Below are 15,162 nucleotides of genomic sequence, written 5' to 3'. Positions count from 1 at the left end.
AGTGCATTTGAAAGATAAATTGAAATGGGTTTTTAATTACAGATGCATAGACATCTAAGAAAAACAAAACAGTTTTTACTTCCATATAGTTATTATTGCACTTGATTATCTTTCACACGTGTTTGCTGTAATTAATTTGGCGTTATAGTGTAAATAAAACTCATTAATTTACCATTGTCCTTACAAATGTTTTTTATTGACTAATTTGAAAACACAATTTCAATGCTGATATTTTTAACTATGGAAAGTAAACACAAAACGAAAAAATAATGCAATGAGAACTTTTTCAACAGCTAATTACTTGTTTGTACGCTATATATATTTAATTATAAATAATTGCCTAAGCTTAGAGAAAAAAATTGTTATCAATTGCATTATTAGGTAAAATGCAGCTACTACAATTTGTTCTCTGCCGTCTACTCCACATTTCTTCTTGTTATCATTTTTGGTCGTAGTACAATTTATATAAAGCAATTACATATTCATAATAGGGCCACTTCTATTTCCACGCCTGTTTGAGCAGCTTACGAGACGCTAAATGCCTAACGATCAAAGAACCCGAAGTTAGAACGACCAGTACTATTGAAATTAATATATAGTCGAAATCCTCCTTCAGTAAATCAAACGTTTTTGAAGGCGCAACACGCGTAACAAATATATCTAAGCCCGTGGCTACGACTAGACAGGTACTCTCCAAGCCGCTGGGAGCGGTATAGATATTACGCAAACGTGCAACTGTTTGATTATAGTTGATGTAATTCTCAGTTGGCAAAGGCAGCTCAGGTATATAGGGAATGGCACCTTCTTCACGTCCCTGAGTTGTGGATGATATTGGACGACGTGGATCCAGCAAATGCCAGGGCATTTCTACAATACCACCACTAGCAGTGCCAACTATATGAGTACATAAAATAGAATTGAATGAAATATTTTGATACAGATAATTATATAAAATGCCGTCTTACTTAGGACATGCTTGTTGGTGATGCCACGTTCGGTGATTGTCTCGCGCATGGCTTCCACTATTGTGGGTATGATATAAGACTGACGCTCCACGAGCGGCATGGACGGTGCCTGCAAGGAACTCCAAACGCTGTTGTTGGCCTGCGCACTGCCCTCATATAGTTCAATAGTAGCTGTTGTAAAAAAATCAATATTTTCAATAAGCCTATGACAATCATTTCGCATTAGTATGCCTTACTGATTTCAGTGCGTCGCACTTTGTCGTTGAAGTAAGAGTAGGCTAGCCAGTTCTCGGAGTGCACAATGTGCAGCGGCGCGCGCACCTTCCGATGCGTCATCGAGAAGATGACTGATCCGGACACAACATCAATTAAATACATATTGAGCACAGCTGTATTTAAAGAAAACTAATTAGAATTGAGTTATTTTTCGCTTGAGCTGACCTACATTTGTGAGTGGCATCTGGAGCCTGTGTAACGAAGGCAACTAGGTTAGGATTAATGTACTTATAGAGTACTGAACGATCGCCCAGTACACGGCCCTGGGAGTGCACGTGCTCAATAGGATTTTTGCTAGCAACGCTAATGATTTGTTGTTCCGAATTGTGACCGCCCAGACGAACATTCCAAATGGGTAAAGCTGACAGCTCCTAGAGGAATATGAGTTAATGAGTATCTAACACGCCAGTTATCGTTTTTTTTTTTTTTTTTTTTTACTTACACCGCCTGCATATTTCACATAGTAGCCCTCGAGTTCAGCAGTTTTTAAATCAGCCGTGTACAAATACATACCATGCGCCTGTAATGATTAAGATGAATGCGGGTTAAGTCACATTCAGAGCATGTTAAATTTGTATTTACCAATGGCGTCGCATGTTTAGGCTCCACATGAACTTTATTGGCGCCATCCAATATTAAAACACCTTTAACATAATCTTCCTCTGTTTCGGGTAGCAGTGCCAACTGCTTGATTTTATAGTTCAGTTGGAGTAGCCCACCCTCGGCAGCCTGTCCTGTGATGGGATTAAACCGAAACAATACACCATTGCCATTTTCCTGAAAAGAGGTTAAAATTAATATGTTTCTCGAAAAATGTAAGATGTACATTTAAACTCACTACAGATTTAGCTACAATAGCGCACAGAGGCTGCAGTGGGAAGTGCTTAGAGCTTCGCTGCACAATCAGACGCATCTGTTCGGAGTTTTCGAAGCCCGCCACATTGGGTAAATAGAGTTTCCAGTGATGTTTGCCGGTTATATTGTCAATGCCAAAGATTTTGCCAGAGCGAGTCAGCAATACCAGCATCTTATGCAGTCCAAAAGAATCGCGGACAAGTCCAGCACGTTGCGTGTCCGTTGGTGGAGGACCCAGCCCAATGACATGCAAAAATAGGCTCTTAATTTGTAGAGCTTGCGTGGTAATGCGACGCATAAAAGCAGTGGCAATGTCACCTAGGGTATCAAGAAAATAACTTTAGCAAAATCATATATATTTTAAATATATTCAGGGCACATGAATGTGTGTGCTAGTAATGTGAAGCACAGTTAATACATGAGCAACTTACGCTTTAAATTGTTTGAATCCACTTTGGCAAGCATTGATAAAATATATGAATCGCATTTTGTTTAATGGCAGCGAAAGACTAGAGGCTTACCTGCTTTGCCCTTCATTTCATTTTCCAGCGTTCCTTCCGAATCCGCTAAGGGTAAGTCTAGGAACTGCGTATCAATAACATTCGCCAAGGATTCCTCACGCGCCCAACGTACACGACCTTGTTGTACAGCAACAATGGACTCGGCGCTGGTGGAAAGCAGAAACAGACAATTTTTTCCATCGCTATTGCGATTGGATTTACAGTCAAATGATCGAAGACTAGGAGATCCATAGTGGTCAGCAAAGGCTACACTTAAATGCAGTTCAGGCACGGGACTGCAGTCGTCCAAATAAACGGCATTAATATTAAGCATCTAAAAAAAAGCCCAATTTTAAAAAAAACTTGATTTTTTTTTGTATAAATTTTACTTACATTATTTATCAAATCGGCATAGGCAATAACTTTGCGCCTGTTAAAGCTGCCGACAATAAAGCTATCGCTTGAAAGATCTGGACACACAGCCTGATCCTTGTTAACACTGACGAGTTTTTTATCTACAATCAACGCACCATTTAAGCCCTGCAAATATATTGTTTTAAATAATCCAGGTTTATTTATTTTAATAAAACTTACCGGTAAATCCTGGATTTTGCTGCTCGGTTCGGATCCCAGAGGTGTGGCAATCACTTGCGTGCTCTTGGCTAATAAATCCAAGCTGATGAGCTGCTTGCCATCCAGGCAAACATAAAACGAGCCACTGAGCAAACAACTCTCTGGATTTATCCAAGCAGCCATAATCTTGCTTGTGCTGCCTGTTGTGTGTCCGGACGTAGCAAAATATGAGGTGACCTCAATGTGACTACGCCATGCAGGCACCACATGATACAGCACAGAATTACTGTAGAACCAGACAGCGTCCTGTGCCCTCTCTGTATTCAACGGCATTATGGACCATTCCCATTCGATTGTGCCAATATTCGTATTCCAGCCTCGCACAAGCGCTGGTGCGTGGCCCTGCACGGTCATCATGTCAAAGCCCAAATGCGAGCCCATGGGGGCAGCCGCCGTGTCACTGCTATCGTCAGCGAAACCGCTTACCTGTAGCAGCTTTATATCACCTCGCGGCTTCTTCTCTAGCACCTGTCGCCAGATAATCTCACCGGTCTTTGGGCATAATGAACCAATCACTTGCTCGTGTGTACTTAATAGCACACGCGGCTGAAAATGGTTAAGATCCACGTAAACATGCTTTAGACTGCCTACATGCACGCTTCTCCTGTTTATGGGCAAATCTTAGTCAATGGTCAATGTTCAATATTTGTGTCACTTGCCAGTCGAATTTTTTAATCTGGTCCTCGTACAGCCCAGAGCAGGTGCTCAGCAGCAGCAGCAACGAGAGCAAAGAAATTAGCGTACCGGCTGAAAACTGTAGGAAATCCATTTGCGTGCGGTTCGCTGTGAAACCTCCTTTAAAATGTATTAGGCACGAATTGTGCAGTGACCGACACGTTTTTAAGTTATAAATTAATGAAAACGTCAGTAATTTGTGTTTTCCGTCATAGTAAAAGGGGGATGAGACGACAATTTTTACAGGGCTGCAATTATCTAGTTGTATCGTTATCAACAGTTGTCACAGACGTTGCTCAGCACTGGTTTGTGCTATCGGAAATCGGTGTGCATATATAGTTACTGGGACAAACACTTAAAACATTATACATATATTTCACAAAAAACTATTTTTCGTTATCCCTATTCCCTATTTTATTTTCCGGCTGTAGTATGCTTGAGCGCTGACCAAACGAACTACGAAAAAATACCGTAGGGTTTCCCGTTATGTTTATTTTTGAAGCTGAAGTTGAGTTTTTCAGTTCAAAAAGTTGCTGGGACAATTTAGTTTGAATTCATTTGTGGAGCTTAAACTATAAAATTAATTAAATGTGAGTTTTGTCTGAATTTAATAACTGAAGCACTTCTAGTTGATTTTTTATTTTTTTTTATTTATTTTTTTTTTTTTTAAGAAATGCCGAATTCTGTCCGTTTATCTGATGAAGAGGTAGCAGAATTATGGCACTGTGTGATATGGGGATTTCCATTCGCAAAATTGCAGAAATAAAAATACTGTAGAAAGTTTGCTCAAAGACCCAGAAAATCATGGAAAAAGGCTCCGCTCAGGTCGTCATGGTTGACAACAGAGAAGGATAAAAAATCTAGCGGTTAAAGAAAATATTAGTGCATCTCAGATACGTTCTGTTCTATGGTTAGTGGTTCTGTTTTGTCTCTGCCGATATCCACGAGACGTGTACAACAAATTTTGAAGAGCTCGGAAAAAGTTTCATATGAAACAAAAACACTCTTGAAACCGGAGCTATTGCCAAGGCATACAACTGCTCGACTACAGTTTGCCAACAAATACAAATTATGGGACACTGAGTGGAGAAATATAATTTTTAGTGATAAGAAAAAGTTCAATTTAGATGGTCCTGATGGCTACAAACGTTATTATCGCGATGTGCGAGCCCCAAAAAAAGTCCACATATCCAGAAATGTTCATGGAGGGTCTATCATTATATGGGCTGTGTTCGGCTATAATGGAAAGACTTCAATATGTTTTATAACGCATAGAATGCATGTACAAAATTATGTTGACTTACTAGAATCTGTTTTAGTGCCATTTGGAGAGTATTATTACGGTGACCATTGGAATTTCCAGCAGGAAAATGAAATTTGAGCGCGTCGATCTCAGAAGATATAAGAGCTAGAAACGTGAAATTTTTTAAATGTCCGTTTATAGTGCGAATATGGAATTTATTGCCAAACATCGATATCCCGTTATTTTTATCGATGTAAAACCTTATCGAAAATCGGCTATCAAATTATATCTCCTACATCTTTAGAGCTAGAGTCGCAAAATTTAAATGTAGGTTCATGTGTATTTAATATAATTTCGATTTTTGGTATTATACATATATACAATAGGATTATAAAATATGCATATGAAATATATGAATATTAAAAAAAAATCAAGTATAAGATTGAGAAACTGGAAGTCTTGTATTTAATCAACGGAATCAGAGATACTTGACGTTATATAGAGTTTCAATGTTACCGCCAACATCAAAGATCATGTCTGTTTTTATCTGTGCCGATCCAGATTTGCACCGATGCGTGGAATTTGAAGAGCACCTTGATTTGAATTATAAAGTTGCAGTTGATATTCTTGTGCTAAATGTCTTTTATTATTGGCATTCATAATTTATGAAGCTAAACAATAAATGGTAACAATGTATAATAATTGGCCATTCGGTGGCAATATTGGTGGATATTCCTTTTGTACAATAATTGTCATATTTGTAGGGAGAAAGTGCTTTTCACTGAAAAGCTACTACATACGTATGTCTAATTTAGTATAAGGTGTATAATTTGGTCTTAATAATTACTATATAGAAAATGGAGAAAATTGAAATGGATACGTGCTTCACATGTGAGGCGTTAAATGCACTACATATTTTGTGACAGTAATATTGAGCGCTCGTTGGCTTTATACTGCAAAGTTTTCATTTTTTCATACTGGGAATGTTCACCAGCTCAGCTCGTCAGGCAATCCGCCAGGATATTCGCCAGTTAGGCAGGCAGTGCAATGACCTGTTGGCTTGCCAGATGCCACATGCTTGCGCTGAACTGTCTGGACCAAGCCAGCTACACTCAGGTAGGCTAGACTGTCGGCGCCCACATGACGGGCCAGTTGCTTGGCGTTCAACTTGTTGGCGATAAGCTCTTCGCGCGTGGGTATGTTGATGCCCATGTAGCAGGGATATTGGAGCGGGGGGCTGGCTATGCGGATATGCACCTCCAGGGCCCCGGCGTCACGCAGCAGCTTGATAATGGGGCCGATTGTATTGCCGCGCACAATTGAGTCGTCTATTAGTACCAGTCGCTTGCCGGCTACATTCTCAGACAGGGCTCCAAATTTCTTGGCAACGCCCAGCTGCCGCAAGCGAGTCGAGGGTTGAATGAACGTGCGGCCCACATAGCGGTTTCGACACAGAACCTCAGCAAACTCCAAATTAGACTCCCGGGCATAACCATGAGCTGCCGCAGTCCCTGACTCTGGCACTGAGCTCACAATATCAGCATCAACTGGTGCCTCGCGCCAGAGCTGACGTCCGCACTCCAAGCGAACCGAGTACACCATTTGGCCCTCAAAGATGCTGTCGCTTCGGGCGAAGTAGACGTACTCGAAGATGCAAAAAGCCATTCGCTTAAAATCTGGACGCTCCACAATATCCACGGTCCGATAGCCCTTGCGCGTCAGCTCCACAATTTCGCCGGGCTCCACTTCACGCTCATAGCGGGCGCCAATAGACAAGAAGCCGCAGCTCTCACTTGACACCACCCAACCATCAGCTGGAGTTTCAGTGCTGTTGCCCGCATGGCCAGAGTTAATGGGTACAATTTTACCAATGCATAGCGGCCGATTTCCATACGTATCTCGTACGGCATAGATCTTGTCCGTCAGCATGATGACCAGCGAATAGGACAATGGGGCAAACATCATAAAGTGCCTGATGCGTGCCGGCCAGTTGGGTCCGTCATGCTCAGACACGCCCTCCGGCGCGCAGCATAGAGATTGAGCTATCAATTCACTATCACTGTGTGTGGACAAGCCGACACCACGACCCAACACTTCGCGGCGCAGAGATTCATTGTTAACCAGCTCGCCGTTGTGGGCCAGCGCCATGGCGCCATGTGCCGTGTGCACGACAAATGGCTGACAGTTGACCACCTCCGATGCACCGGCAGTGGAGTAGCGTGTATGGCCAATGCCCAAGTTGCCTCGCAGCTTCTTCATCGAGTCGTCGTTAAACAGGGTGCTGATCATGCCCATGCCCTTGTGAACATTGAAGTTCTTGGAGCATTTTCCCTCGCTTGTTGCTATGCCAGCCGACTCCTGTCCACGATGCTGCAGAGCTACTAGGCCCAAACATATTACGTGAGCAATATCTATCTGGGTGGGCCAGTCGCCACAGGCGATCGCACCAAAGACTCCGCATTCATGCGTTAAACCGGTTAATTCCTTACTTTCAGCAATGGACAGCGTTGCAGCCGACGACGTAGGCAAGCTGGCCACCACCTGTTGATCATGACCCTCAATGCGCACATGCTGCTGTTGTTGTTGCTGCGGCGTCGACACGTTGTTGCTGCTTAACATGTTGTTGAACTGCTTATCACAGTGTGGAATGAAGTGATTGTTAACCAGCTTAGCTAATGCAAGACTTTGATCTGCTTTACCTGATGATTTATGCAATGGTTTTATATTCATAAATCTTCGCGACAGAGACATAAAAAACTTACCGCGATCATTGACATAAGCCTAAGATCGATGACACTATCGATAGCTGTTACATCTATAATATCGATATTTCCAATTGGTCTCATATGACCTGTAAGTCAGTAAGTAATAACGGATAGTTTCAGTTTAAATGCTTTTTAACAGAAATTTATTGAATCGGTATTTATAATACAAATAATGTTAACACAAATTAAAATTGAATTAAAACAGTTCTATTTACATTGGAAAATCATAAAATAGTTTTTAAGTTTGTTGAGTGGCTAATCACATATTCAAAAAGTATCTATCATAGGGAATTTAGTAGTCAAGTACATCCACTTAAGTTTTCCGACGTGCCTCAACAAATTAATCAATCAAGCTTCGTCATAGAAATAATTTTATTTAATTCAAAATCTAAATTTCTTTTAAGTACCTTCTACTTGCTATCAAGTACGTGAATCTTGGAACTTTGCGTATTTTAAGTACCTGAATGATAAACTTTAATCAAGTTGTCGATCGAAATCAATGAAGGGAGTTTTAATGTTTCGTTGAAAAGAAAGGAGCATGTTGTAGTTTCTGATTTTCCGCCTCGTCGAGTAATGTTGTTGCTGCTTCTATATCCGACTTTATAGCCTTGATTAAGTCATCTAGAGACTTGAAGTTTTGTTCGGGTCTCAGATAGCCAACAATGCAGATCCTTAATGTTCGACCATACAAATCACAGTTGAATTTATGCATAATGTGCGTTTCTAAACTCTTTTCTTTGTTGTTGTAGAAAGGATTCCATCCCACGCTTAGTACCATTTTGTACACTTCGCTATCATTTACTTTTGCCCACCCATAATAAACTCCTGTTTGCAGGGATTCGGGTAGAGACTTCACCACATCCAGTGAAAAGTTTGCTATCAATACAAATCGTAAATTAATGTGAATCATTATGTGATCACATAAGATTTAGACCGGCTTATACCTGTTGGAATACCTAGCTCCTTAGAGCCACGACCAAATCCGCGAACGATTTCACCGCTGACATAGATAGGCAACTTGTGTATCATATTTGTTAGTTGATGTTACTGGGGAAGTACTTCGGTTTGTGGTTTTATGAAATGCGCCTTATTGTATTTCCAGATTTGGCCTTGAGTGCTTTTTCTGAAACGATTTGCCAATTAAGTATTATTATGGGAGAGTGCTATAATTACAACACCACTCACAAAACTGTTGAACTTGCCATTGCTGCTCGGATTATAAGCAAAACCGTGAGGTCCCAATCAGCTGTTAACATGGCTGCAACTGCTGACAATCGAAATCGGAATCCGAACCTCTTATCGAAATATGGTACATAAAAGGTTTTGTGTTTATGCGAATGCACATATACACAAATTTTCTAAGATAAGAATTTTAATTTGTTGTAGTATTTTTAATCAAATACTCATATGATATTAAACCGAAGTCAGAAATGGACAAACTTTGCCGTGTCTGCATGGACGATTCCGTTACATTGGTGGATATATTTAACGAACGGCAACAACCATCAACAGAGCAGCCGAGCCTGTGTGAAATTTTAAATGAATTTGGTGAGGTAAAACAGGATGATGTCCTACCACAGCAGATATGTTTATCCTGTGTGTTGGCGGCACAAAACGCATATAAATTCAAACGCACATTCGAGGAGACTGAGCGGAAGCTGTTACTGCTGCAAAATATTAAAATTTGTGAGGAAGACAATACTGCATTACCCTGCGTGCAGGCAATCTACGATAAGGATCGACAAGTGGTCAATTTGAGCTGTGTAAAGCTGGAGCCACTCAATGAGGATGAAGTCGCTAACCAGGAGGACGAGCCGGAAGAGGATGATGAAAACGAAGAGCCAGATGAAAACGAAGAGCCAGGCGAAAACGAAATTGGATACGGAAGGCCATACAAATGTCAATTCTGCGAGAAAAGCTTTGGCCGGAATTATCTTTTGAGCGTGCACGAGATGTGAGTGACTGGCAGCTAACTAGTTGCAGACAAAGCTAATCTTCAGTTTCTTATATGCTAACCAGGCGCCACACTGGCGAAAAAATACATTTCTGTGAGATATGTGGTAAAGGTTTCATCCGAAGACACGATGTAAAGGTTCACATTCGTACCCATACTGGCGAACGACCGTTTCAGTGTCCTCAATGCCCGAGAACCTTTATACAGAACCACGTTCTGAAGGCACATCTTCGTCAACATCCCACTTTAAATTTTCACTGTGATCACTGTATGAAAGGATTTAGGCTGCGCTCCCAGCTAACCACTCACCTATCTCGGGTGCACGAAACATCGAATAATCCGGTCAAGAAGCCTGGCACTAGTCAAATTAAGAAAGAGAAAAACAAAACTAGGGTAGGGAAAAAAATGGAAAAAAAAGAGAGACAGAAAAAAAAGAAAAGCACTATAAATGCTCTAGAGCGTGGACTACGAAATGGATTAGCTCCAGTCGCTTATGAAGAGCTGGACGTAAAATGTGACTTAGACGACTTGGAAACAAAGCCAAACGTCGAGCTAAATTCCTTAAACATAAAATGTGAATCAGTAGACTCGAAGATGAAAAGATATAAACTAGTGCAATCCAAAAAAGTACTGCCCAAAAATTGTTCTCCACTTATGAAGGGGATATCGAAAGATATTAACAACATTCAGTAAGTAATTTTGTAAATGTTTTAAAACGAATTATGTTTATGTGTTTCAAAATTTTTAGACGGAATGGCAAAGCCAATAAATTTTTCTGTGAGACTTGTGGGAAGGGCTTCAACCGTAGGTGTGCATTGTTAGTACACAATCGGGTTCACACAGGAGAGCGCCCATACAAATGCCAATATTGTGGATATGCATTTACCCAAGCACAGGCCCTAAAAAGACACGTGAATAGAATTCATAAAAATAGTGTTCAGGATGTGCTGGTACCAACGACCAAGCGAGCGATCGTTCGAATAGCGCGTATTCACTTACCTCCAAGTGCCACGAATTAAGAGTGAGGACTGACCAAATGCTATTGATTAGCACTGTTCCATCTGTGTTTTATTATTTATTGCATTTGTTTTTATGATTATTGTTTTATGTGAATTTATTATTTGAACTGAATTAGGCAATGACGTACTAAAAAAAATAAATGTAGATTTTATTTAAATCATCAAAAGCAAGTATCATTTAAAACAACTATGATACCTAAGATCATTTAAATTACATATTTTAAAAAGATTTTTTAAACCAATTGAGTAATAATTACCAGTTTTAAAAACTTTGCTATATTTTGCTTACATCTATGGCAATTATCCATACAATTAATAATAAAACAGTTTCAACGATTATTTTTTAAATAATTCGATAACAATAACAACATCAACAGTAGGTTGTTTCAGTTGCAAAAATCGAATTTGATTCCCCTCGCATGAATCGTTCTCATTTCCAGTCACGAAAATTTCCATTTATCGATATTAAAAAATAGTGGATGGGTTGAAACATTATCCACCTCTAGCCGTGATTATCTAAACATTTTTTATGTTAAAATGAATATTAACGTTAGAATTCTAACTAAAAGTGTGGCACAGCAATATGCATTCAAGCGAATTGGTGAGTACCTACGATATTTTATTGCTAAATGCAAGTATTGACATACTACAATTTCAGTCACATTTTCCACTAAACCGACACAGCAGGCTGCAGCGGCCGCAGTGCCGCAACAGCAAGAAGTGACGGGTCCGACAGTACGCAAACCCATTGTGCCGGCACACTATCGTTTTGTCTATCCCGAGTTTCTGCCAGATCCCAAAGTTGAATGGCGCAATGCAGTTCGCGAAAAACTAGAGCGTCTTGACATGATCGATCGTCGCCGTCAAATTGAACTACCTGAGTTTTATGTGGGATCCATTCTAGCTGTTACTAGCTCCGATCCTCATGCGGCTGGCAAGACAAGTCGCTTTGTGGGCATTTGCATACATCGTGAACGCTGTGGACTGCGCGCACGCTTTATTCTTCGTAACGTAATCGACCATCAGGGCATAGAGGTGGTCTATGAACTGTATGATCCGACCATACAGAAAGTCGAGGTTTTGCGTCTAGAGAAACGTCTCGACGATAGTCTGTTCTATTTGCGTGATGCTTTGCCTGAGTTTAGCACATTTGATGAAAACATGGAAGCGGAACCTCTGGAGGAAGGAGCTCCTGTGCCTATCAACGATATTAAAGTAGTTTTGCGTCCACGACCGTGGTTAGAGCGATGGGAACGACAAAATCTGCTTGGCGTGGCAAACATTGAACAATATATAAAGGACAAGCATCGCAAGTCAGCCGAAAAAGTACAGAAGCCATGGGAAAAATACGACTTGATGAAGCAATACCGAGCTACAATACCAGAGGAGGAGCAAAAGGAGATTTTCGCTGAGGTTCACACCGAATTGCACACCTTGGAGCTGCAGCGCAAACGTAACAAAAGGAAACGTACCTTTGTCAAACCCAAACACCTGGCATAGTTCATCCAAAGTACTGCATTTGTTATTCTACCTTGTAGTTCAATAGAACCTAAAACACGAAAAATGAGAAGACAATTGGCATTTTTTAAGATGGAAAGTTGAACTTTTATGCATATATATATATATTAACATGGATTATGCTACAGTAGTTAGTATTAGTTAGTCATTATTGTAGGGGAGCGCCTAGCAGTTAAAAGCAAAATAATTTACAATCCACGTTGCTAAATCGATCAATACACGCGATATTTGTAAAAATTTACAAACGAAATCGTTGCATTCCAGCCAATGATTGTGACTACAATATACAGGAGAAAGATAATGGGCAGTGCGATGAGTATGAGGCGCGTATTCTTTAAATGTGGAATACCTGAAAGAGTAAGAATATCATTAGTTGAGATATATCTGCTGTAATTTATACTCACAGTTGTAGCCCAGAAAAGTGATGTAAACGTAGTAGCTCATACCCATTAGCCAGAATGAGTTGCCCAGGAATCGAGATATGAACCATGTCTGGCTGATCAACCAATTGTAAAAGAACAACTGAATGAAATGCAACAGCATTAAGGGTGGAAAGAAGGCATTTAGATGGACATCGAACGCATATCCCCATTCTATGTCTGGCTCCAGATTATTGGTGCGCAAGAAGCGATTTGTAACCAACCAGAAGAATGACGCAATTATGATGCCAACAAATATGCAATCAACGAAAACCACGTAGAATATGAAGGAAATACTTTGCCAAATGGACAGGCCAAGTACATATGCAAAGCCCAAGGAGGTTACTGAAATCAAAATAGAGATATTCATTACGCTTTCGGATTTTTGTACGTGCTTCCCATTTCGAGCCACTTACCACAGAGACAAATAACCAACAGCACCAGAAATGCAGGATCATCGCGGGCGAATTGAGATTTGGTTTGCTTCCTGTAGTTAAAGTTTCTATAGACTTTTTGGGGCGCTATAAATAAATATATCATCTGCCAAAATGCAAATTCAAAATCCATTTGATTGAATTTGAGTAAACGCCGTAGATATTTGTAGCTTTTTGATGTCGCGGAGAGGCAATCTTTGCGATATCCAACTGGCGGGGGCAGCGGCGAATGTAGTCGGGATGCGCTTGAATAGCCAGACACCACGGATGGCGTTGGAGATGTTGTGTACTTAACGTTACTATATTGGCTCATTTTCCGTGTTATTAAAAACTAAATATGTAAACGTAGTCTTGCATTTTTGTCTGCAAGAACAGCTGAGTGGTAGTCTAGAGATGAAAAATAAATTTATCGAATTAAGATAATATCGGACTTTCTGACAATTTATAATATCGATAGTTAGAATGATGAACTTATTGATACGAATAGTGTGACCGAAGCTATTAATATAACCCGCCAAGACATATTTAATTTTGAAATTAAATATTCTAATATTTTGCCACATATGTATTTAACTTTTATATTTTAGCTGCTAAACTTTCAAGGTTGGATAAATTATATAATTTTTTTAATCATATTAATAAAATTAGTGTTATTTTGTCAATACATTATATTTTTATCATTATGTGATTTCACATTAAAAAGTATGGGAATTTTGTTGACCAGATTTGACTAGATTTCTATTGATTACAAATTGAATTATCAGCAGCAGCTGAAAGTTATATATTTGAATCTTTCAATCTAGTAAAATCAAAGTATTATCACAGTATTATCATTAATTTGCTAAAATAATTTTTTAAATCGACTTTGAAAATACTTTCTATACCTATACCTATAGTTTAAATGTGCACGACGCCAAGAAACAACATACAAAAAGATACTTCTCGTGAAAACACGCGCTAAACTCCCACAATTTCTGCAATAGTTCAATAGAAATATAAAGTTTCAGCTGCCACAATTAAGGTATCATTGAAGGCATTTTTCAACGCTATGCGACATCAAGGGGTCGCCTAACGGCCAACGGTCAACCGATCGGCCAGCCGGCTACGGGCAATTTATGGCAGGGAGTCTGAGCAATTGCAGTAGGAAAATAAAATCAAGAAAAAAAAAAAAACAATAAGCAATCTTTATCACATTTATTGCAATGCCCTTTGGCATTGACAACAGGCCAGGATCACAACGCAAGCATAAGACAAAGGCGAGCGGGTGCCAAGGGAAAACGTAGACAGAGAATCAGAAAAGGTCAAACAATGACCGGCGCATGCACAAAAGGAGCAGCATGCGCGCGCGCGCTTCATACGGACACATTTTGAGGTCGTCTTAGAGGTCAACTTTGGACTTACTTACGCATGTTGTAGACACAAGAGTTCCATACTCAAACTCGAACTCCATTCAACTCCCCGCTGCTGCTGCATGTATTGAGTTTTCACTCGAAATAGGGGTTGAGATTTTCGATGTAGGCATTAAATCTCTCAGTTAACTCTCCATCTCTCACTCTCTCCCTCTCTCTCTCTTTTCAATTTGAGTTCAGTTCCTCAGATTTCCACTTGGGCGATCTATCTATGTCCATGCAGCATAGGACATTTCCGGATTCCATTCAATTGTCATATTGCAACAATTGTGCTTTTTATTCCAAATGTTTGTTTTTTTTTCGGATTGCTTGTCACCTTTTCTTAGGGCAATGGTTATTGGTTTTTTAGATCATGTTACGTTTTTATGTTTGATCAGTAAATACAGCGATCGATGTCAAGACAAGACAAATGGCCAAATTTGCCAGGCATTGAACGCAGCTCCCTTTATGCAACGGCAGCCGTCTCGTCTTGGCGCCCATAAAAATTAAACGAAAAT

The 15,162-nt window shown here is 40.0% G+C and overlaps 6 protein-coding genes across 8 annotated transcripts; 2 read left to right on the top strand and 4 right to left on the bottom strand.

Annotated features, from left to right (window-relative positions):
* Positions 1–167: 167 nt before the first annotated feature.
* Positions 168–4,161, bottom strand: LOC6573813 (ER membrane protein complex subunit 1). Of its 2 annotated transcripts, XM_015167139.3 has the most exons (12): positions 3,889–4,161; positions 3,191–3,833; positions 2,990–3,136; positions 2,618–2,930; positions 2,528–2,548; positions 2,080–2,414; positions 1,824–2,018; positions 1,684–1,761; positions 1,411–1,612; positions 1,202–1,354; positions 966–1,136; positions 168–894 (listed from the first exon to the last, which is right to left on the bottom strand). In XM_015167139.3, the coding sequence occupies exons 1-12, from the start codon at positions 3,996–3,998 to the stop codon at positions 500–502; spliced, it is 2,763 nt and encodes a 920-aa protein (XP_015022625.1). In that variant the 5' UTR covers positions 3,999–4,161; the 3' UTR covers positions 168–499. The 2 variants fall into 2 exon arrangements, with proteins under 2 accessions (XP_015022625.1, XP_001999872.1); XM_001999836.4 differs by lacking the exon at positions 2,528–2,548 and having other exon boundaries at positions 3,889–4,160.
* Positions 4,162–5,771: 1,610 nt separating this feature from the next.
* Positions 5,772–7,996, bottom strand: LOC6573814 (amidophosphoribosyltransferase). Of its 2 annotated transcripts, none has more exons than XM_015167140.3 (2): positions 7,910–7,996; positions 5,772–7,846 (listed from the first exon to the last, which is right to left on the bottom strand). In XM_015167140.3, exon 2 carries the CDS (start codon positions 7,764–7,766, stop codon positions 6,135–6,137), a length of 1,632 nt encoding a protein of 543 aa, XP_015022626.1. In that variant the 5' UTR covers positions 7,767–7,846; positions 7,910–7,996; the 3' UTR covers positions 5,772–6,134. The 2 variants fall into 2 exon arrangements, with proteins under 2 accessions (XP_015022626.1, XP_001999873.1); XM_001999837.4 differs by having other exon boundaries at positions 5,772–7,775; positions 7,847–7,925.
* A 42-nt stretch (positions 7,997–8,038) lies between these two features.
* On the bottom strand, positions 8,039–9,189 carry LOC6573815 (putative riboflavin kinase). The gene is made up of 3 exons (XM_001999838.4): positions 9,098–9,189; positions 8,857–9,035; positions 8,039–8,788 (listed from the first exon to the last, which is right to left on the bottom strand). The coding sequence occupies exons 2-3, from the start codon at positions 8,939–8,941 to the stop codon at positions 8,424–8,426; spliced, it is 450 nt and encodes a 149-aa protein (XP_001999874.1). The 5' UTR covers positions 8,942–9,035; positions 9,098–9,189; the 3' UTR covers positions 8,039–8,423.
* A 36-nt stretch (positions 9,190–9,225) lies between these two features.
* LOC26528271 (zinc finger protein 852) lies at positions 9,226–11,005 on the top strand. Its single transcript, XM_015167141.3, has 3 exons — positions 9,226–9,866; positions 9,932–10,555; positions 10,615–11,005. Exons 1-3 carry the CDS (start codon positions 9,343–9,345, stop codon positions 10,883–10,885), a joined length of 1,419 nt encoding a protein of 472 aa, XP_015022627.1. The 5' UTR covers positions 9,226–9,342; the 3' UTR covers positions 10,886–11,005.
* Positions 11,006–11,347: 342 nt separating this feature from the next.
* LOC6573816 (39S ribosomal protein L19, mitochondrial) lies at positions 11,348–12,455 on the top strand. The gene is made up of 2 exons (XM_001999839.4): positions 11,348–11,486; positions 11,544–12,455. Exons 1-2 carry the CDS (start codon positions 11,423–11,425, stop codon positions 12,383–12,385), a joined length of 906 nt encoding a protein of 301 aa, XP_001999875.2. The 5' UTR covers positions 11,348–11,422; the 3' UTR covers positions 12,386–12,455.
* A 55-nt stretch (positions 12,456–12,510) lies between these two features.
* LOC6573817 (protein unc-50 homolog) lies at positions 12,511–13,660 on the bottom strand. The gene is made up of 3 exons (XM_001999840.4): positions 13,239–13,660; positions 12,808–13,167; positions 12,511–12,752 (listed from the first exon to the last, which is right to left on the bottom strand). The coding sequence occupies exons 1-3, from the start codon at positions 13,567–13,569 to the stop codon at positions 12,616–12,618; spliced, it is 828 nt and encodes a 275-aa protein (XP_001999876.1). The 5' UTR covers positions 13,570–13,660; the 3' UTR covers positions 12,511–12,615.
* Positions 13,661–15,162: the final 1,502 nt, after the last annotated feature.

Source organism: Drosophila mojavensis, unplaced genomic scaffold (assembly GCF_018153725.1).
Source record: "Drosophila mojavensis isolate 15081-1352.22 unplaced genomic scaffold, ASM1815372v1 contig_16, whole genome shotgun sequence".
Taxonomy (NCBI): domain Eukaryota; kingdom Metazoa; phylum Arthropoda; class Insecta; order Diptera; family Drosophilidae; genus Drosophila; species Drosophila mojavensis.
Note: the sequence above shows the minus strand (reverse complement) of the source record. Positions and strands in the feature narration are given on the sequence as shown.

Coding starts and splice junctions, on each gene's coding strand:
- LOC6573813 (XM_015167139.3), bottom strand. CDS start 3,998: ATGGATTTCCTACAGTTTTCAGCCGGTACGCTAATTTCTTTGCTCTCG. Junction 3,137..3,190: donor GCAAAATCCAGGATTTACCG/GTAAGTTTTATT, acceptor ATATATTTGCAG/GGCTTAAATGGTGCGTTGAT. Junction 895..965: donor CACCAACAAGCATGTCCTAA/GTAAGACGGCAT, acceptor GTACTCATATAG/TTGGCACTGCTAGTGGTGGT.
- LOC6573814 (XM_015167140.3), bottom strand. CDS start 7,766: ATGTTAAGCAGCAACAACGTGTCGACGCCGCAGCAACAACAACAGCAG.
- LOC6573815 (XM_001999838.4), bottom strand. CDS start 8,941: ATGATACACAAGTTGCCTATCTATGTCAGCGGTGAAATCGTTCGCGGA. Junction 8,789..8,856: donor GGAGCTAGGTATTCCAACAG/GTATAAGCCGGT, acceptor TTGTATTGATAG/CAAACTTTTCACTGGATGTG.
- LOC26528271 (XM_015167141.3), top strand. CDS start 9,343: ATGGACAAACTTTGCCGTGTCTGCATGGACGATTCCGTTACATTGGTG. Junction 9,867..9,931: donor CTTTTGAGCGTGCACGAGAT/GTGAGTGACTGG, acceptor TATGCTAACCAG/GCGCCACACTGGCGAAAAAA. Junction 10,556..10,614: donor AAAGATATTAACAACATTCA/GTAAGTAATTTT, acceptor CAAAATTTTTAG/ACGGAATGGCAAAGCCAATA.
- LOC6573816 (XM_001999839.4), top strand. CDS start 11,423: ATGAATATTAACGTTAGAATTCTAACTAAAAGTGTGGCACAGCAATAT. Junction 11,487..11,543: donor ATATGCATTCAAGCGAATTG/GTGAGTACCTAC, acceptor CTACAATTTCAG/TCACATTTTCCACTAAACCG.
- LOC6573817 (XM_001999840.4), bottom strand. CDS start 13,569: ATGAGCCAATATAGTAACGTTAAGTACACAACATCTCCAACGCCATCC. Junction 13,168..13,238: donor GTTGGTTATTTGTCTCTGTG/GTAAGTGGCTCG, acceptor TTTTGATTTCAG/TAACCTCCTTGGGCTTTGCA. Junction 12,753..12,807: donor CACTTTTCTGGGCTACAACT/GTGAGTATAAAT, acceptor TTACTCTTTCAG/GTATTCCACATTTAAAGAAT.